The sequence below is a fragment of the Pangasianodon hypophthalmus genome, chromosome 17, assembly GCF_027358585.1.
Source record: "Pangasianodon hypophthalmus isolate fPanHyp1 chromosome 17, fPanHyp1.pri, whole genome shotgun sequence".
NCBI classification, from domain to species: Eukaryota; Metazoa; Chordata; class Actinopteri; order Siluriformes; family Pangasiidae; genus Pangasianodon; species Pangasianodon hypophthalmus.
In genome coordinates this window covers 808,792-828,791 of record NC_069726.1, presented here as the reverse complement: position 1 = coordinate 828,791, position 20,000 = coordinate 808,792, and the positions used below count along the sequence as shown (strand labels likewise).

Sequence of the window (20,000 nt, the reverse complement as noted above, 5' to 3'; positions counted from 1 at the left end):
CCTTTTTTTTTTACATGTTGATCCTTTTTTTTGGAAGTTAAGTACCCTTAATTACCCACTGACCCCCTAAAGAACCCTTAAAGTACCTTCAGTTTCCTCCAAAACTCCAAATTATTACTCATTATATAGTTTTCTTCTTAAACTCCTGACAGGTTGTAGGTGTTAAGTTGGTATTTGGTACAGTTTTAGGGGGAAAAAAATGGGTTCTTTCAGGGTTCTTTTGATAATTTTGGGTTCTTCGCAGAACACACAGTACTCAGAGGAACATCTCAGTAACCCTTAAGGCTTTTGTACCATCGAAAAACTCAGAACACGACGAAATCTGTTCAATTATTAAATATCCAAACTGTCTTACGTGTTTATTTATAGTGTGTGATTTGATGTATAGCTAAAGAACAGGAAACAATGACCATATAAGGAAAACGGAAAGATAGCATCAGTATTTTTAGAAAGATAGCATCAGTACTTTTAGAACAGAACTGCCTAAAATTTATTTATTCTTTTTTTAGATGTTAAACATCTTTTTTTTTTTCATTTAAAGGTCAAAAAACGTGACTGAACGCATCACGGCTTTGTTTTAAACGCAGGACTGTGAAAGATACGGCGTATTGCAATGTTCTCAAAGTCACTTCCTGCGAAACGAACACGCTACAGGTGCGACTTTCACTCTGTCTGTCTGTTGTTGTGTTGTTCTGGGTTTTTTTTTTTTTCTTCATCCTGCTTCGAATTTCCTCCAACATTCCCGAGTGGAACTTGTTTAGATTCAGATCACATTCGTTTTCTCCGTTTTCTCCTCGGGCTTGCTCCATAACAAAACACCAAAAAAAAAAAAAAAAATCAGTTGAGGACAAAAAAAAAAAAAAAAAAAAAACCTTATCGCACCACAGAACTTGGTTTAATGATCAGCAGTTCAGCAGGTTTACAGAGACACACACACACACACACACACACACACACACACACCACATGACACGGCGAGAAAAAGACAGGTCTGTGCTGATTCCCTTCATGTCCGAGATAACAGAATGAGGAACAAGCACTTTCTACAATCAGAAACGTCAAAAAACATCTTAAACGTCTTAAAGAAATGTCAAAAAAACGACGCTACGTTATTAAACTTTTATTAAATCACGAGATTCACAACTTCACTGTTCACGTTAACGCTGTAATAACTGCGTTATAACTAACAACTACGATGGCGACAGTAAGAGTCACCGTTACCACGCAGAGGCTAACTATTTTTATTCCTCTCACACCACAGCAATTTACCAACAATTACAATGTTTTATTTATTAAAGAACACATCATACTTTTTATCCGTTTATAGTTACAGTTAACGTTTGTGAAATAAGTTAGTTCCTGTTGTCACTTACGTTATAGCAGCTATAAACACTCGTTCCCTCACCAGCCTCTCTTTATTTTCTCTCTCGACATTAACAATAAATAAATAAATAAATCGCAGCTTGTTACCGAGAAAACGCAAAGAAGCGTAAACTCCTCTGTCCTGAAGACGTCGGAAAACTTACAGCAGTTACAGCTTTACCTCTGACTGTTACAAAGCGCTGACACTGGAGACTCCTTCCACAAACTTCACCACATTAACTTTTTTATTATTATTATTATTATTATTATTATTATTAGTGGATCAACACCTTCCGACCAATCAGAATCCAGAACTCAACAACTGTGTAGTGTAAAGAAAAATAATAATAATGCGGACCACAGTTTGAGAGAACTATTAGCATAAACAAGAACCATGTTCTACGAAAGAGCACTAGGGCGTGTAACCCTCGATATAGTGCACTATATTTGCAATTTGGGCTTTAACCAAACCACTACGGCCAGTTAGCATAATTAACAGCTTTGCTAACTGATAAATATGCTAACATCAGGCTAGCTTTACTCGGACAGCCTGCTTTATTTATTAGCTTCAGATAGCTAGCTAGAAGTGGGGTGTGTCCTGATTTGTGTAAAAATCTAGCTTGGTGCACTCACTTGAGAGAGATGAGTTAGCTAGTTAGTTAGTTAGTTAGTTAGGTAGTGAGGTAGTTAGTGAATACTCTCCCTGTGATAAACCGTTAAGATGACACAATTTCAGTTTCGTGCTTGCTGTTTAAAAATGAATCCCCATCAATAAATCAATAAATTTCGATTTATAATCACTTTGAGATGTTTGTGTGAGACTTCTCGACACTGTGCTGGTGTTTGTTATCCGAACAAATCTACAAAGTTGTGCAATCTTCACATTCTTTTCGCAGCTTGCTTATATTAGCGAGCTAATCGCTAACGAGCTAGCCACCAGCCTGAGGGAAAATGACGACACAAATCTAACGGCTTTTCTATTTTTAAAAAAAACTGTACTGAGTGCTCGCGCACTAATGGGCCAATCAAATCAGCCGTAGAGGAGTGCGGCGGTATATAAAGCTCGAGCGGGTGCGAGAACAGAGACAGCTCTGTCAGAGCCAGAGACAGGGGTCAATCAATAGGGTAAAGCGTCTCTATGAGCCACTCCAAGCTGTTCAATTAAACAAAAAAACAACAAAAAATAGAAACTGAAAGACGTCATGACGAGTTAGCAAGCGTAACCGTAAGCTAACGGCGCTTTCCCTAAACTAAACTTGTCATCTTTCGCTTTCTGTCATGGGATAAACACACTCAGGAGGTAACCTGAGCATGAGCAGTTGTGTAGCATTTTATCGGGATTAACACAACACCACATTTTAAAGCCATCTAAAGAGAATCGGGGTTTATCGCTAGGACAAACCTGCATTAACTCCAAAGCTGAATGTTTAAGATGAGTGCTTAATAAATAACGGATGCTAATTCAGTTAGCTAGGCAAGTCAAGGCCCGGTTATGATGATGATGATGTGATCAGACACAAGACATGTGACTGGGTGAAAAGCTGATTTATAACCTCAGCTACAAGTGAAGTAAAAGCCCAGGGTTTTGGTGTGTTTGTTTAGTGTTTTCCCCTCCTCCACCCCCGGTCATGATGAGGTTACCTGCTGGGATGTGAGCTCAACATGCACGGATCTGGAAGCTGCAGCTCCGGGGTTATTGACAGGAGTGGATCCGAGAGCAAGATCCCAAACCGAGTTCATCATTATCCGTCATTTATCTTTTCATCCCAGATCACTCATCCCCGCGGACAAGCCTTCCTTCACATCCACATCCACCACTTTTACCGAGGAGTCCAGCAAAGAAAGAAAAGAGCAGTTAATCTGAGAACACAGCGGCATAAACAAAACTAAAGTCTCCCTGACGGCGCCATTGTCCGACCTTGATTGGGCCAAAATCCTTCCTACGACGCTGATTGGTTCAGTCATGCTGTCAATCAAATGTAAAACCTCCCCTCTTACCGCACAAAGGCGGAAGCGTGAATCTGCAGCGCGATAGGCTAGAACGCCTGTCAATCAAAACAAAGGGGCGGGGAAACTTTCTATATAGCCAAATCCGCAATACAGCCCTAGTGCACTACTTAGGGTATAAAACTCATTATATTGTTGTCTACTTAGTGCACTTGTGTAGGGAGAAAGGAAAGATTTAGCATTTAGCCTAAATTGTGGCGTAGCACGTGAAAGTGAATCAATAATCATAAAGGATAAATAAACAGGAGGTTAGTAAACAATAACACGGAATTTAGTTTCGATGATGTCTATTTAAATATTCTATATATATATATATATATATATATATATATATATATATATATATATATATATATATATAGTTTTTTTTATATGGATTATCATTTATATAGCAAAAAAACCAAGGATTTGAGATTCAACCAAATGTGTGTGACACAAGGAAGTGATTAGTATGTACCGGAAACTAGGAAATAATAATAATAAAAATAAATAAATAAATAAATAAATAAAAGAGTAATTAAGTAAATTAAAAAGCAGAGTCACAGTTGTTTATTCTGCACAAAAAAATTATAATTTGCATACTTGTTTTTTTTTAAATAACAGCAATATGTATATAAATAAATTGATCAATAAAAATGTTGTTTTTTTTAAGTAAATACAGCTTTATAAAATCAATCAATTATATTAATCAACTTTATGTTTATTAAATTTAATAAACTAATTACATTTTTTAGATATACTTATATTTTGCAAACCAAATTTCATTACACTTTTGCAATAAAAATAAATATATTCTTTTTATACACAACAAAAAAATGCAAGCAAACACCACAGAATAAATAAATAAATAAATGTAATAAATAAATGCACAGAATAAATTGTACACAGTTTAATCTTGCAGTAGAACTTGTAGTGGAAAGATTTTATTTATTTATTTATTTATTTATTTATTTTGCTCGGTCTGAGTCGAGTCTTTCTGTTAATCTCGTTGTACTCGTGTAGTTTTTAGATTTTCCTCGTCTTACAGTAAATCCAGTACAGGTGCTGAACAGAGAAGGTCTGGTTCCTCTTTTGGAGTCTCGGTTCCTCTCAAGGTTCTTTCTAAGGTTTCTAACTCACCACATCCACCATCAGCTCATCTGCGGTCTGAAAATGAATTTCTGTGAAACTCTCCAGCTCACAGATCATTTTTAAAGTTCTTCTTTATGTTCTTCTAAAGTTCTAAAGTGAATTTATCATGGAGAAGAAAAAGTAATTTGATCTGAAATGACAAAAAAAAAGGAAAACCATGTGCATTTGATGCATTTTGTGTGTGTGTGTGTGTGTGTGTGTGTTTTACTGCATAGTACATTTATGGTGTTTTTTGGTACAGAAACAAAGTCATGAAACAGTTTTGTACATTTTATTTTTATTCCAAAAACATATAAAAGTTAGATTTTTAAGAATCAGCTCAGTGTGCATGATCCAGTTCAACTTTACATATTTATAACATTTTAAACATAAAATCTAATCATTGGTAAAGTCAGTGAATGTTTCATTACAACAAATCAGATCTGCAGCAAAAGTCATGCTTCTTTACTCTGCTTCTTTACACATGATGCATATTTATTAACACTTCAGCGGCACCTTATAATCCAATAAACACTTTATTCGACAATTACACGTGAACATGTTGAATCAGACGTTACGCAGATATGATCAGACTTCTGCAGCTGATGATATTCCTCACATTACCGTTTCCGCTTCACGAGAAAATTTCAGCTTTCTTTTTATTTCATGTTTTTATTTGTGCACTGATTATAAACACAATCACGTCCTTTTTCCTGCTCAGACACAGTCCAGTCTGTCGCTCTGGCTACAGCTGTGTCTGTCTCTTACATTGCATTGCTTGTGCAAAAAAAAAGAAAAACATAAAAACCATAAAAAAATAATAACAACAATAATAATAATAACAAAAATAACTTAAGGGATCAAATAAACCTGGTTTTACAATCAGAGAGAGAAAAGATTCACCCCAAAACATTTTACACCTGATCTTCATTTATGATTATCGCTGTGTTACAATAACGCTTTCAACTCTCCCTCGTACACTACCCCTAATCAAAGGGCACTCGGCCAGGCAGCATGAATACACGCACTAATGCACACTGCGTAGTGAACTATACGACCAGACGGAAGCCATTTTGGATTCAGTTCACTACTTCTGACATGAGTGCACTACATAGGCACTCTCAGGTCTACAGTGACTCAATCACTCATCTAACGCTCATATAACGCTCCTCTAACGCTCATATAACACTCATATAATGCTCATATAACACTCATCTAACACTCATCTAACGCTCATATAACACTCATATAACGCTCCTCTAACGCTCATATAACACTCATATAACGCTCATATAACGCTCATATAACACTCATCTAACACTCATATAACACTCATAACACTCATCTATCACTCATCTAACGCTCATAACACTCATCTATCACTCATCTAACACTCATAACACTCATCTATCACTCATCTAACGCTCATAACACTCATCTATCACTCATATAACACTCATCTATCACATCTATCACAAGACTTATCATATAATGCTCATATAACCTCATGAGCTGATTAAGACACAAAAACGGCTCACTCATAACGCTCATCTAACGCTCATCTAATGCTCATTTACTGCTCATCTATCACTCATCTAACGCTCATGTTACGCTTATATAATGCTTATAAAACACTTATCTAATGCTCATCTATCACTCATCTATCACTCATCTATCACTCATCTAACGCTCATGTTACGCTTATATAACGCTTATAAAACACTCATCTAATGCTCATCTATCACTCATAACGCTCATCTAACGCTCATATAACAGTCATATAACGCTGATATAACACTCATTTACTGCTCATCTATCGCTCATCTATCACTCATCTATCACTCATCTAATGCTTATCTATCACTCATAACGCTCATCTAACGCTCATCTAATGCTCATTTACTGCTCATCTATCGCTCATCTATCACTCATCTAATGCTCATATAACACTCATAACGCTTATATAACACTCATCTAACGCTCATCTAACGCTCATATAACGCTTATATAACACTTATATAACCACTTGAGCTGATTAAGACACAAGAACGGCCCTAAATTTGAGTGTGCAGATGCTGAAACTGTGAAAATGTTCACTGTTCTCTCAACAAACGTCTTGGCTGGAAAATCTGAAGGAGAGAGAGTAATTACATCATCAAATATAAGAGCCAATCAGGTTTCAATATGCAAGTCAAGGCCATGGGATATTGGAAGGGCAGGACAGGAGAGGAGTCTGTAGTTTATTATTCTTATCTTCCCCCAAAAAAAGTTTTCTTTTCTTGAAAAACTGTTTTGAGCGATTGGGAACTCAGCCAAGAGGAAGTGGCGAAGCAGAAGGGAAGTAGACAGAATTGGAACACAGCCGTGATCGTCGTTTATACGGCTTCAGGTTTCGGTGCTGTGGTGTGTGTCTGTGTGATGGAAAAATATAAACACTGGGGGTTTTGTTGCTGTTTTTAAAAGGCAGTAGTACCTTCTTCTTCTTCTTCTTCTTCTTCAGTGGATGAGAAGGACGTCGGACTCTTTCAGGCCGAAGCGTGTCTTGTACTTATTGAACAGCGTGGTGAGAGAGTTGACGTACATGGTGTGGTACATTTCCACCACGTCCGGAGTCGGATCCTCGAGCTTGGGCACCGTGATTGGTTCTCCAACTGAAAGAGAGATGTTACGAAACCATCAGCAAACATCACGCTGCGGACGAGGTGAACGTCCGTCTCTGAGCTCAGGTGACTTCAGGACGTCGCTCTCAGGACCAGTTTATAAACAAGTTAAATAAATATGTTTATTCTGAACTTTTCCTGAAAAACTCATGGACTTGGACATAAACACTATCTATATTTTTTAAGTAACTTAAGAGCTATAAACAATTTCTTTCACCTATTTTTAAAAAATAGCAAATCTGCAAAGCATTGTGGGTAAGACGCTAAAGACTCGGTGTCTCTGTCTGAGTGAATCCACGTTAAACATTAATGTTATTAACTGTGAGTTATTAGGAAGAGCTCTGTTTACAAAACCGGCCTTGGACCAGCGTCCTAAAATAGCCTTTAATCAGGACAGGGCATTCACCTGGAGTGTGTGTGCGTGTGTGTGCGTGTGCGTGTGCGTGTGAGTGTGTGTGTGAGTGTGTTTATTCTGATCCAGTACATATAAAATAAATTCAAATGGATACAAATGAACAGTGTAAACAGTAATTATTATTATTATTATTATTATTATTATTATTATTATTATTATTATTATTTTAAAATGATTAAAAATTAATTCAAGATTATAATATGCTAATATGAAGATTAACATAATATTAGCATAATTAAATTTCCTGATTAAAATAATAATTATATTATTATTTTATTTATCATATTATTATATACAATTAATTGATATTAAAAAAAAATATATATATATATATATATATATATATATATGCACAAAATTGTTATTTTATTTCATATTTATATATATATATATATATATATATATATATATATATATATATAATTATATTATTGTTAATATGTAATATTGATTTTAGAAGAGTACATTTGAATACAAATATAAAATAAAAAATATATAAGTAATATACTTATAATAAAAATAAGTAATAAAAAACATACACTAGGTAATCAATAATGATAACAATAATTGATGGTAATGACGATTATTTTTACAAACTATGAATAATAATTATATTATAAAATAAATAAAAGTGCAACAATTATATTAATCGTATAATAATAATAATAATAATAATAATAGATGTAGCAGTGATCTGCGGGGTCCAAGCACTCCTGCAGTTAGCGCCCCCTGTGGCCATTTCTTACCCAGAACAATAAACAGACCTCAGATGAACATATTTATCAAGTTTCATGCTGTTAAGAAAAGTTTTTAATCATGTCTGAGGTTCACACTCTGCTGAGGAGTTTGACACCAGAGTTGTGAAGATCCTACCTCCAGAAACCTTAGGACTAGTTTATAGAAGGGGGTGTGTTATGCAAATTAGTGGGCGGGGTCTAGTTCAATTCAGCTTAAGCCCAGGAATAAGATGAAGAAAATAAGTGTAGGAAATAAGTTACAGTTCTCAAGATAAAGAAGGAAAGAAAAAGAAGAAGAATAGGAAATAATAAGAACAATAAAGTTCCAGCAGTACATGCTTGGACCCCTAATAATAATAATAATAATAATAATAATAATAATAATGATAGAGAATATGAATGATTGTATATGATTTATGAAAGCGGTTATGGAGTGTGTGTTGTCTTACCGACGGTGTTGATGGGTTTTCCGTACGGGACGAAGCCCCACGACTCGGTGGAGAAAAATCCACAGCCGTGGAAGATGCAGGGAGCGAAACCGAGCAGCTTCTGCAGCTTCCTCTGAACCCAACGCCACCTCGAACCCTCGTCAAATATCACCTGCTTATACGCCTCATTCTCCCCGAACGAGTACACGGGCACCAGGTCCGCTCTAAAACACACACACACACACACACACACACACACACACACACAAGCTCAGTTCACATCACCTTACAGCAACATTACTAAAATCTGTTACTTTTAGGCTTTACGTAAACGTTAACACGATGCTAAACCGGTAGCTACACACGTAGCTAACACCCATCTGTTAGCTGCATTAGCGTCTAGTGCAGAACTCCAAACGTGTCTCAGCTGATGGAGAGCATTTGGGTTAAAGGGACACGCTGGACATTTTTTATTTGTTATTTTTATTTTCAAATCCGGGATTAATTCCGTCTGAATGCGGGAGATTGTTCTGCTTGACATGAAACACACGGATTTCGTTTCTAATCCTCTTTGGTGTTGCGACATTAAGAATATTTACAAAGCTCCGTTCAGACTTTTATTTCATTTTGAAAAAGATTTACAATCGCCATGGCAACATTAAAGCAGCGCTAAGCGTCTCTGGCCAGTGTGTGAAGACGTAGCGGTGAGAGACCACTGAGAACCGCTCTCTCTGGTCTCCTCGCTGAGTGATGCCGAGTGTGTGTGTGTGTGTGTGTGTGTGTGTGTGTGTGTGTAGATGCTGATCTCTGACCGTCTGATGTTTGTGCTGAGGGTTCGAGGAAGCATCGCTGAACACACACTCGTTACTCGTTACATCACACGTCTCTGTCTGAGTTTAGTGTTTATTTTATATTCAGATTTTACTTCTCTATTAACTTCTGCACTTACGTCAGCAATAAATACGTCATATAAATTATTATTTATTACTGCATCAAAAAACGTGTTTAAAAAGAAAAAAATTTTTTTTAACAATCTGAAAAAAGAAGCATAGATATTATTTACTGTATAAGAAACAAAAAAACAGATAAAAAAATAATAAAAAATCTGAAAAAACACACCATGTTTCAGGCACATGAGCAAAAAGGCACTGAAATGAAAAGATTTTAAAAATCTGAAAAAATGAAAAAGAATAATTTTTCACAGTATAAGAAAGTAAAAAGAACTGATAGAGAAAAAAGAAAAATATTACATTTTTAAAAATCTAAAAAAGAAAAACAATAATAATAATGTCATTAAAGTGTGCTTATTTTTTGTCCATATTTTTCAAACTAGAGTCAGTGAAGTGAGCTGTGCTGATGTGAGTGATTTTGTTGGTGTGTGTGTGTGTGTGTGTGTGTGAGTGTGTGAGTGTGTGTGTGTTACCCTTTCTGCAGTGCGAGTTTGACGAAGCCTTTCCGGTTTCTCAGGGTGACGGAGTTCATTCCCGGGGCGCAGTCGAGAGACTCGGCAGCTCCGCCCACCACGATGACCACGGCGTTCCCCGTCCCGTTACAAGACAGGAGATAATCGATGGAGTTCCGATTCACCGGACAAATACCTGATCACGGAAACACACACACACACACACATACACACACACACACACACACACACACACATATACTTGATGGAGTGCGGAGAAATAGTGCTAGAATCAGTGACGACTCTGAACGGATTTCAACACACACACAGTTACACTGATACCTGAAACAAACCGCTCAGAAACAAACACCTCGCTGAGTGCGCAAGTGTGTGTGTGTGTGTCTGTGTGTGTGAATGTCTATGAGTGCCTGTGGGTGTGCGTGTGTGTGCGAATGTGTGTGTCAGTGTGCAAGTATGTGTGTGTGTGTGTGTGTGTGTGTGTGTGTGTGAGAGTGTATGTGAGTGTCTGTGTGTGTATGCAAGTGTGTGTGTGTGCAAGTGTGTGTGATTGTGTGTGTGTGTGTGTGAGTGTGTCTCTGTGTGTGTGCGAATATGTGTGTGTGTGTATGCAAGTGTGTGCATGTGTGTGAGTGTGTGTGTGTGAATGTCTATGAGTGCCTGTGTGTGTCAGTGTGTGTGAGTGTGTGTGTGTGTGTGCGTGTGTGTGCAAATGTGTGTGTCAGTGTGTGTATGTGAGTGTCTGTGTGTGTATGCAAGTGTGTGCATGTGTGTGAGTGTGTGTGTGTGTGAATGTCTATGAGTGCCTGTGTGTGTCAGTGTGTGATTGTGTGTGTGTGTGTGTGTGTGTCTCTGTGTGTGTGTGTGTGTGTGTGTGTGCGAATATGTGTGTGTGTGTGTGTTAAACATTACGCAGTATGAATAATAGTGTGTTTATGTCTTTGGCCAGAATCTCAGGATGTTTATCTCAAGATAAACACAGGTCAAGCAATTAAAGTTGTGAGACTGCTGTTGCTAGGCAACTGGGAAATCAAGCCCTGCCTCCTCACCTCCAGACATTAAATAATCCCTCAGCAGGGGCAAGCGGAAGTTTCCGGCCAGCGTGGCGAGGGACGGCTTGATCCCCGGGAATTTCTTGGAGAATCCGGTCGCCTCTGTGGAGAAATTACAGAACGCTCCGAAGCAGAAGATGCCGTGAGGATGGTAACCGAAGATGTAGTTACGGTTGGGAGGTAAGTTATGGGTCTTGATGAGCTGTGGAAAATAATCACATAAAAATAAACACAACATCTTGTAATAAATATAATAAACACAAAATAAGTATAAAATTATTTTAATTATATAAAAATAAAAGACAAAAAACACAAACTACAAACACTCAGGATCACAACTTCTTTGTTCATGTGTTAAAGATGCTGACATTAAACCACTTTAAACGATGCGTAATTATTGATTTGTCACATCCGCCTTACACACCTTTACTGTTTAACGTTTTCCATATATGGTCATTGTTTCCTGTTCTGTAGCTGCATCTCAAGTCACATGCAGTAAATTTATACTTAGGGCTGTTTATCTCCTTATTAATCTTGTAGATTTGTGTAGATTTGTGTAGAATTGTGTAGAGTTTTTCCACGTACGCTCCAAAAAAGTCAAGGTTACTCAGTTGTCCCTTAAATGTTCTTTGTAGAACCCAACAACAGAACCCTTAAGGAACCCTGGAAGAGTGCACCAAGTACCAAGAAGCTAAACTGACAGGTTCTAGCTCTTAAGATGAAAATAATACGCAATCATTTGTATTTTTGGAGAAGCCCTCAGTTCCTTAGGGGTTCGATGGAAAATTAAGGGATCTTAGTTTCCAAAATAATAAAAAGAAAAAGGGAACAAGTTGGAAAACACTGTTGTAAGTTTAAAGGTTCCATCAGAGGAACAATCGAAGAACCTTTAATGGTTCAAAGTGTATTAAGAGCGTGCTGATGCTTACAGTGTTTTAGAGCTTTGTGTTTAAAACATATGAAATGTGCTAAATAAATAAAAGTAAATATTTATATCGTTTTTGAATTTAATTATTAGGACAGAAACCAGGCCACGCTATCACTCTGCTTTCCGCTAATCTCTGATCAATCCCCATTTTACACACCCTTTCATTTAAACAACAGACAGAGTACTGAGAAATGATCCTCAGTGAAAGTTTAGATCATGTGTTAAAAATCTTACTCAATTAAAAAAATGGAAGTATTCAGTACAGAAAAGTCTAATTAAGTCAAAAAAGTTAAAAGTTATAACATCCTACTTTTAAAAGCATTAAAAAAGAAAAATGAAACTGTCGAAATTAAGTTAATGTCACTTCTTCATGTGAAAAGTAACGAAAAAAAGATTCGATTTTAGCTAGAATTTGACGTGCTGCTTAGCTAATTATGGTAATTATGTTAATTATGTTAATTGTGTTAATTGTGTTAATTATGTTAATTATGTTAATTGTGTTAGCTACTGGAATTGATGCTAGTCGAACCTGGAATTAGCAAAGGAGTCAATTTCAGTCATTCTCAAATGAGCAGTTACACTGTTAGTGTTTATTATTATTAAACTAATACGTATAGTAACAAAGTACTTGAGTATAGTGTGTGTGTGTGTGTGTGTGAGTGAGATACAGATTAGGATCAAATTCACCAAATTCCACATTTACAGATTTGCTTTTGTAGTCTTGGAGTCAGAGTGATGCAGTTTGTTTCGTGTAAATCTGCAGATATCAGCATTCTTCTTGTGAAAGTTTAACTTTTTTTAATCAAATATACAGGATTACGTCATAAATCATTATTGTTTTGTCCACACAGATAGCACACAGTTTAAAAATCATTTTTTTCCTCTAGTAGAAATAAATAAAAACAAATGAATTTCCTTGTAACTGAACTACACTGTGTTCCAGTGTGATTTTTCTTTTCTTTTCTCTTTTCCACACTAATGCTTTCCCTGAACAGAAGCCTCTACAGTGTCACGACTACGTGGAGCATTAATGCATTATGTGTTATTAAGTCACAGCCTCGACCTTTGTCCTCTTTTCTCCATGTTCTCTCCTGGTCTTCATGCGTTCATCTCTTTATCTCATCTGAAACACTGACACAAACAAGAAAAATGCTCTCTCTCAGCAAACTGCTGCGTTCTATCAGGACGTACAAAGTCTACAGGATCAGCGTGTGGATCAGAGTAATCCCCGATCCGCCCTGATCCGTGTGTGTGCAGGTGATCAAAGGGGAAAGAAAACACACACAACCGACAGCTGACCCGTCTTTACTGTACGCGATAAAACCTGACGTTATCTCGCTATTACTCTTATCCGTAAAGATATTAACTGGACCAGCTGTGCTGGAAGGAACAGCGCTTCATGCACTCGGGTTCAACAGTCAGCGATTCTGACGTTCCAGCATTTCTTAATGATACAGGTTTCACTGCTCCAGCTCCAGTCAGAGTCTTGTCATTGTTTTATTTTCGATACGATACGATGTCAGATGCAGATCCGATACTGGACACACTGTAGTGTACTCTACTGTCTTTCCTCAGAGTTATAGATGAGAATAACGATCCTGATCCTGAAATTTCACTCCACATCACAGCATGTATAAAAAATCTGTCACTGGATCAGAAATATCCGGCTTCTTGCTGTCGAAAAGCGCAAGAAGAACTCTTTGGTCGTGAGTTGGCTGTTGATCGATGGCCGCAGTGCCACGGTGATCAAAGATGGCCGACGACAAATTATGTGTCAGTGTGGAGATGGAGAAACGTAAATGAAAGATGCTAATGGACAGAAAATTCTCCTTATTACCTCAAGCTGAAGAACGTATGTGTTCATGAGAACCTGCGTTCCTCATGAGCTGATTTCAGGATCACGCTGATTGATGGAGTGAGCTGAACGTAAGAAAACACTGGTCTTTAATCGCAGATCTGTCGTTAGAGGATCTTCATCGACACGGAGAACACGCGCTATCACACGGTCTGTTATAGAATTCACAATTCAGGAAGGAGCCGAGGAATAATCAGTGTGATGAGGAATAGTCAGTGTGATGAGGAATAATCAGTGTGATGAGGAATAGTCAGTGTGATGAGGAATAGTCAGTGTGATGAGGAATAATCAGTGTGATGAGGAATAATCAGTGTGATGAGGAATAATCGGTGTCACGAGGAATAATCAGTGTGATGAGGAATAACCAGTGTGATGAGGAATAATCAGTGTGATGAGGAATAATCAGTGTGATGAGGAATAATCAGTGCGATGAGGAATAACCAGTGTGATGAGGAATAATCAGTGTGATGAGGAATAATCAGTGTGATGAGGAATAATCAGTGTGATGAGGAATAGTCAGTGTGATGAGGAATAGTCAGTGTGATGAGGAATAATCAGTGCGATGAGGAATAACCAGTGTGATGAGGAATACCCAGTGTGATGAGGAATAATCAGTGCGATGAGGAATAACCAGTGTGATGAGGAATAGTCAGTGTGATGAGGAATAGTCAGTGTGACGAGGAATAATCAGTGTGATGAGGAATAGTCAGTGTGACGAAGAATAATCAGTGTGATGAGGAATAATCAGTGTGATGAGGAATAATCAGTGTGATGAGGAATAGTCAGTGTGATGAGGAATAGTCAGTGTGACGAAGAATAATCAGTGTGATGAGGAATAATCAGTGTGATGAGGAATAATCAGTGTGATGAGGAATAGTCAGCGTGATGAGGAATAATCAGTGTGATGAGGAATAATCAGTGCGATGAGGAATAATCAGTGTGATGAGGAATAATCAGTGTGATGAGGAATAGTCAGCGTGATGAGGAATAATCAGTGTGATGAGGAATAATCGGTGTCACGAGGAATAATCAGTGTGATGAGGAATAATCAGCGTGATGAGGAATAGTCAGTGTGATGAGGAATAATCAGTGTGATGAGGAATAGTCAGTGTGATGAGGAATAATCAGTGTGATGAGGAATAGTCAGTGTGATGAGGAATAATCAGTGTGATGAGGAATAATCAGTGTGATGAGGAATAGTCAGTGTGATGAGGAATAATCAGTGCGATGAGGAATAATCAGTGCGATGAAGAATAATCAGTGTGATGAGGAATAATCAGTGTGATGAGGAATAATCAGTGTGATGAGGAATAGTCAGTGTGATGAGGAATAGTCAGCGTGATGAGGAATAATCAGTGTGATGAGGAATAGTCAGTGTGATGAGGAATAATCAGTGCGATGAAGAATAATCGGTGCGATGAGGAATAGTCGGTGTGATGAGGAATAGTCAGTGCGATGAGGAATAGTCAGTGTGATGAGGAATAATCAGTGCGATGAGGAATACCCAGTGTGATGAGGAATAATCAGTGTGATGAGGAATAATCAGTGCGATGAGGAATAATCAGTGTGATGAGGAATAGTCAGTGTGATGAGGAATAATCAGTGTGATGAGGAATAATCAGTGCGATGAGGAATAATCAGTGTGATGAGGAATAGTCAGTGTGATGAGGAATAGTCAGTGTGATGAGGAATAGTCAGTGTGATGAGGAATAATCAGTGTGATGAGGAATAGTCAGTGTGATGAGGAATAGTCAGCGTGATGAGGAATAATCAGTGCGATGAGGAATAGTCAGTGCGATGAGGAATATTCAGTGTGATGAGGAATAATCAGTGTGATGAGGAATAGTCAGTGTGATGAGGAATAGTCAGCGTGATGAGGAATAATCAGTGTGATGAGGAATAATCAGTGCGATGAGGAATAATCAGTGCGATGAGGAATAATCAGCGTGATGAGGAATAGTCGGTGTGATGAGGAATAATCGGTGTGATGAGGAATAATCAGTGTGATGAGGAATAATCAGTGTGATGAGGAATAATCAGTGTGATGAGGAATAATCAGTGTGATGAGGAATAGTCAGTGCGATGAGGAATAGTCAGTGTGATGAGGAATAATCAGTGCGATGAGGAATAATCAGTGTGATGAGGAATAATCGGTGTGATGAGGAATAGTCGGTGTGATGAGGAATAATCAGTGCGATGAGGAATAGTCGGTGCGATGAGGAATAATCGGTGTGATGAGGAATAATCAGTGCGATGAGGAATAATCAGTGTGATGAGGAATAGTCAGTGCGATGAGGAATAGTCAGTGTGATGAGGAATAGTCAGTGCGATGAGGAATAGTCAGTGTGATGAGGAATAGTCAGCGTGATGAGGAATAATCAGTGTGGTGAGGAATAATCAGTGCGATGAGGAATAATCAGTGCGATGAGGAATAATCAGCGTGATGAGGAATAGTCAGTGTGATGAGGAATAATCGGTGTGATGAGGAATAGTCAGTGTGATGAGGAATAATCAGTGCGATGAGGAATAATCGGTGTGATGAGGAATAATCGGTGTGATGAGGAATAGTCAGTGCGATGAGGAATAATCAGTGCGATGAGGAATAGTCAGTGCGATGAGGAATAATCGGTGTGATGAGGAATAATCAGTGTGATGAGGAATAATCAGTGTGATGAGGAATAGTCAGTGCGATGAGGAATAGTCAGTGTGATGAGGAATAGTCAGTGCGATGAGGAATAGTCAGTGCGATGAGGAATAGTCAGTGTGATGAGGAATAGTCAGTGTGATGAGGAATAATCAGTGTGATGAGGAATAGTCAGTGTGATGAGGAATAGTCAGTGTGATGAGGAATAATCAGCGTGATGAGGAATAATCAGTGCGATGAGGAATAATCAGTGTGATGAGGAATAACCAGTGTGATGAGGAATAATCAGTGTGATGAGGAATAGTCAGTGTGATGAGGAATAATCAGTGCGATGAGGAATAATCAGTGTGATGAGGAATAGTCAGTGTGGTGAGGAATAATCAGTGTGATGAGGAATAGTCAGTGTGGTGAGGAATAATCAGTGTGATGAGGAATAGTCAGTGTGATGAGGAATAGTCAGTGTGGTGAGGAATAATCAGTGCGATGAGGAATAATCAGTGTGATGAGGAATAACCAGTGTGATGAGGAATAATCAGTGTGATGAGGAATAGTCAGTGTGGTGAGGAATAATCAGTGTGATGAGGAATAGTCAGCGTGATGAGGAATAGTCAGTGTGACGAGGAATAATCAGTGTGATGAGGAATAGTCAGTGTGACGAAGAATAATCAGTGTGATGAGGAATAATCAGTGTGGTGAGGAATAATCAGTGTGACGAGGAATAATCAGTGCGACGAAGAATAATCAGTGTGATGAGGAATAGTCAGTGTGATGAGGAATAGTCAGTGTGATGAGGAATAATCAGTGTGATGAGGAATAACCAGTGTGATGAGGAATAACCAGTGTGATGAGGAATAGTCAGTGCGATGAGGAATAATCAGTGCGATGAGGAATAATCAGTGCGACGAAGAATAATCAGTGCGACGAGGAATAATCAGTGTGATGAGGAATAGTCAGTGTGATGAGGAATAATCAGTGCGATGAGGAATAATCAGTGCGATGAGGAATAATCAGTGTGACGAGGAATAATCAGTGTGATGAGGAATAATCAGTGCGATGAGGAATAATCAGTGCGATGAGGAATAATCGGTGTGATGAGGAATAATCAGTGTGATGAGGAATAATCAGTGCGATGAGGAATAATCAGTGTGATGAGGAATAGTCAGTGTGATGAGGAATAATCAGTGTGATGAGGAATAGTCAGTGTGATGAGGAATAGTCAGTGTGATGAGGAATAATCAGTGCGATGAGGAATAATCAGTGTGATGAGGAATAATCAGTGTGATGAGGAATAGTCAGTGTGATGAGGAATAATCAGTGCGATGAGGAATAATCAGTGTGATGAGGAATAATCAGTGTGATGAGGAATAGTCAGTGCGATGAGGAATAATCAGTGTGATGAGGAATAATCAGTGTGATGAGGAATAGTCAGTGTGGTGAGGAATAATCAGTGCGATGAGGAATAGTCAGTGTGATGAGGAATAGTCAGTGTGATGAGGAATAATCAGTGTGATGAGGAATAGTCAGTGTGATGAGGAATAATCGGTGCGATGAGGAATAATCAGTGTGATGAGGAATAGTCAGTGTGACGAAGAATAATCAGTGTGATGAGGAATAATCAGTGTGATGAGGAATAATCAGTGTGGTGAGGAATAATCAGTGTGACGAGGAATAATCAGTGCGACGAAGAATAATCAGTGTGATGAGGAATAATCAGTGTGATGAGGAATAGTCAGTGTGATGAGGAATAACCAGTGTGATGAGGAATAACCAGTGTGATGAGGAATAATCAGTGTGATGAGGAATAATCAGTGCGACGAAGAATAATCAGTGCGATGAGGAATAATCAGTGTGATGAGGAATAATCAGTGCGATGAGGAATAATCAGTGCGATGAGGAATAATCAGTGTGATGAGGAATAGTCAGTGTGATGAGGAATAATCAGTGTGATGAGGAATAGTCAGTGTGATGAGGAATAGTCAGTGTGATGAGGAATAATCAGTGCGATGAGGAATAATCAGCGTGATGAGGAATAGTCGGTGTGATGAGGAATAATCAGTGTGATGAGGAATAGTCAGTGTGATGAGGAATAGTCAGTGTGATGAGGAATAATCGGTGTGATGAGGAATAATCGGTGCGATGAGGAATAATCGGTGCGATGAGGAATAGTCAGCGTGATGAGGAATAATCAGTGTGATGAGGAATAGTCAGTGTGATGAGGAATAGTCAGTGTGATGAGGAATAATCGGTGTGATGAGGAATAATCAGCGTGATGAGGAATAATCGGTGTGATGAGGAATAATCAGTGTGATGAGGAATAATCGGTGTGATGAGGAATAATCGGTGTGATGAGGAATAATCAGTGTGATGAGGAATAATCAGTGTGATGAGGAATAATCTTAAACGAGTTAAACCCGACTTGTGTCAAATCCGATCCGATTCCAGTGCTTCAGTAATCAGTGTCAGCGCTTCTTACTTGAAATGCATTCGAGAGAGAATCTAACCCTCTACTCTGTACACATGAGCTAACCGAGACCTCTGATTGGCCGGCGTCGCTGTGACATCATAACACATTCCTCATTGATGAGGATCAGACTTTTGTCAGTTGTGTTTCAGCTGTGACACTCACTCTGACTGGAAAATAATCTCTGAAATACGTCCAGACAGTCCAGTTCCTCACCCACGCCGATCTGCGACCACCTGAATCACACACGCGCACATACACACACACACACACACACACACACAGAGGGGGAGAGAGAGAGAGAGAGAGAGAGAGAGGTGAATTATGCAAAAAAAAAAATCTCCTTTTTTACTGTTATGCCGTCTTTCTGAATGGGGGACACACACCCACACACACACACACACACACACACACACACACACACACTGACCTTGTTTAGGTGTGTTCCAGTCGAAGATGAGCCAGGCAATGTAAACAGCGGAGATTACCCAGCAGTCTGTGCACAACAGGTAGAGCAGCAGCACCGTGGCAGCAATGCCTTATGGGTAAAGAGGAGAAAAGAACCGATTACACACACTAATAAACTGATAAACAGATAAACTGTTTATAATAAGAAATAAAGAATTAATAATTTATCTATCTAGCTGGCTAAGAAATGGATAGAGAGAGAGAGAGAGAGAGAGAGAAAGAGGTATATCCATTTGTCTAAGAAACTGAGAGACAGAAATAGCGTGAGAGAGAGATTGAGAAAGAAAGGCAAAGTAAGCGAGACAGAGAGACACTGAGAGAGAGAGAAAGAAAGAAAGAGAGACAGACAGACAGACAGAGAGAGACAGAGAGAAAGAGAGACAGAAAGAGAGACAAAGAGAGATTGAGACAGAGAGAAACAGAGAGAAACAGACAGACAGAGAGAGAGAGACA

The 20,000-nt window shown here is 38.4% G+C and overlaps 2 protein-coding genes across 4 annotated transcripts in view; both read right to left on the bottom strand.

Moving 5' to 3' along the window:
* uvrag (UV radiation resistance associated gene) overlaps positions 1-3,302 on the bottom strand; it is a 71,783-nt gene extending 68,481 nt beyond the window's left edge. The window contains 1 exon segment of the mRNA XM_034312866.2: positions 3,004-3,302. Within this exon segment, the coding sequence (XP_034168757.2) occupies positions 3,004-3,105 (102 nt within the window). The 5' untranslated portion in view covers positions 3,106-3,302.
* Positions 3,303-4,757: 1,455 nt separating this feature from the next.
* The window catches only part of dgat2 (diacylglycerol O-acyltransferase 2), a 17,303-nt gene continuing 2,060 nt past the window's right edge, over positions 4,758-20,000 (bottom strand). For all 3 annotated transcript variants that reach the window (XM_053241551.1, XM_053241550.1, XM_053241552.1), the window contains exons 4-9: positions 19,510-19,617; positions 19,245-19,315; positions 11,189-11,393; positions 10,143-10,317; positions 8,741-8,943; positions 4,758-7,130 (exon numbers count right to left, since the gene is read on the bottom strand). In XM_053241551.1, coding sequence (XP_053097526.1) covers positions 6,976-7,130; positions 8,741-8,943; positions 10,143-10,317; positions 11,189-11,393; positions 19,245-19,315; positions 19,510-19,617 — 917 coding nt within the window. In that variant the 3' untranslated portion in view covers positions 4,758-6,975. The remainder of the gene's footprint in view (positions 7,131-8,740; positions 8,944-10,142; positions 10,318-11,188; positions 11,394-19,244; positions 19,316-19,509; positions 19,618-20,000) is intronic.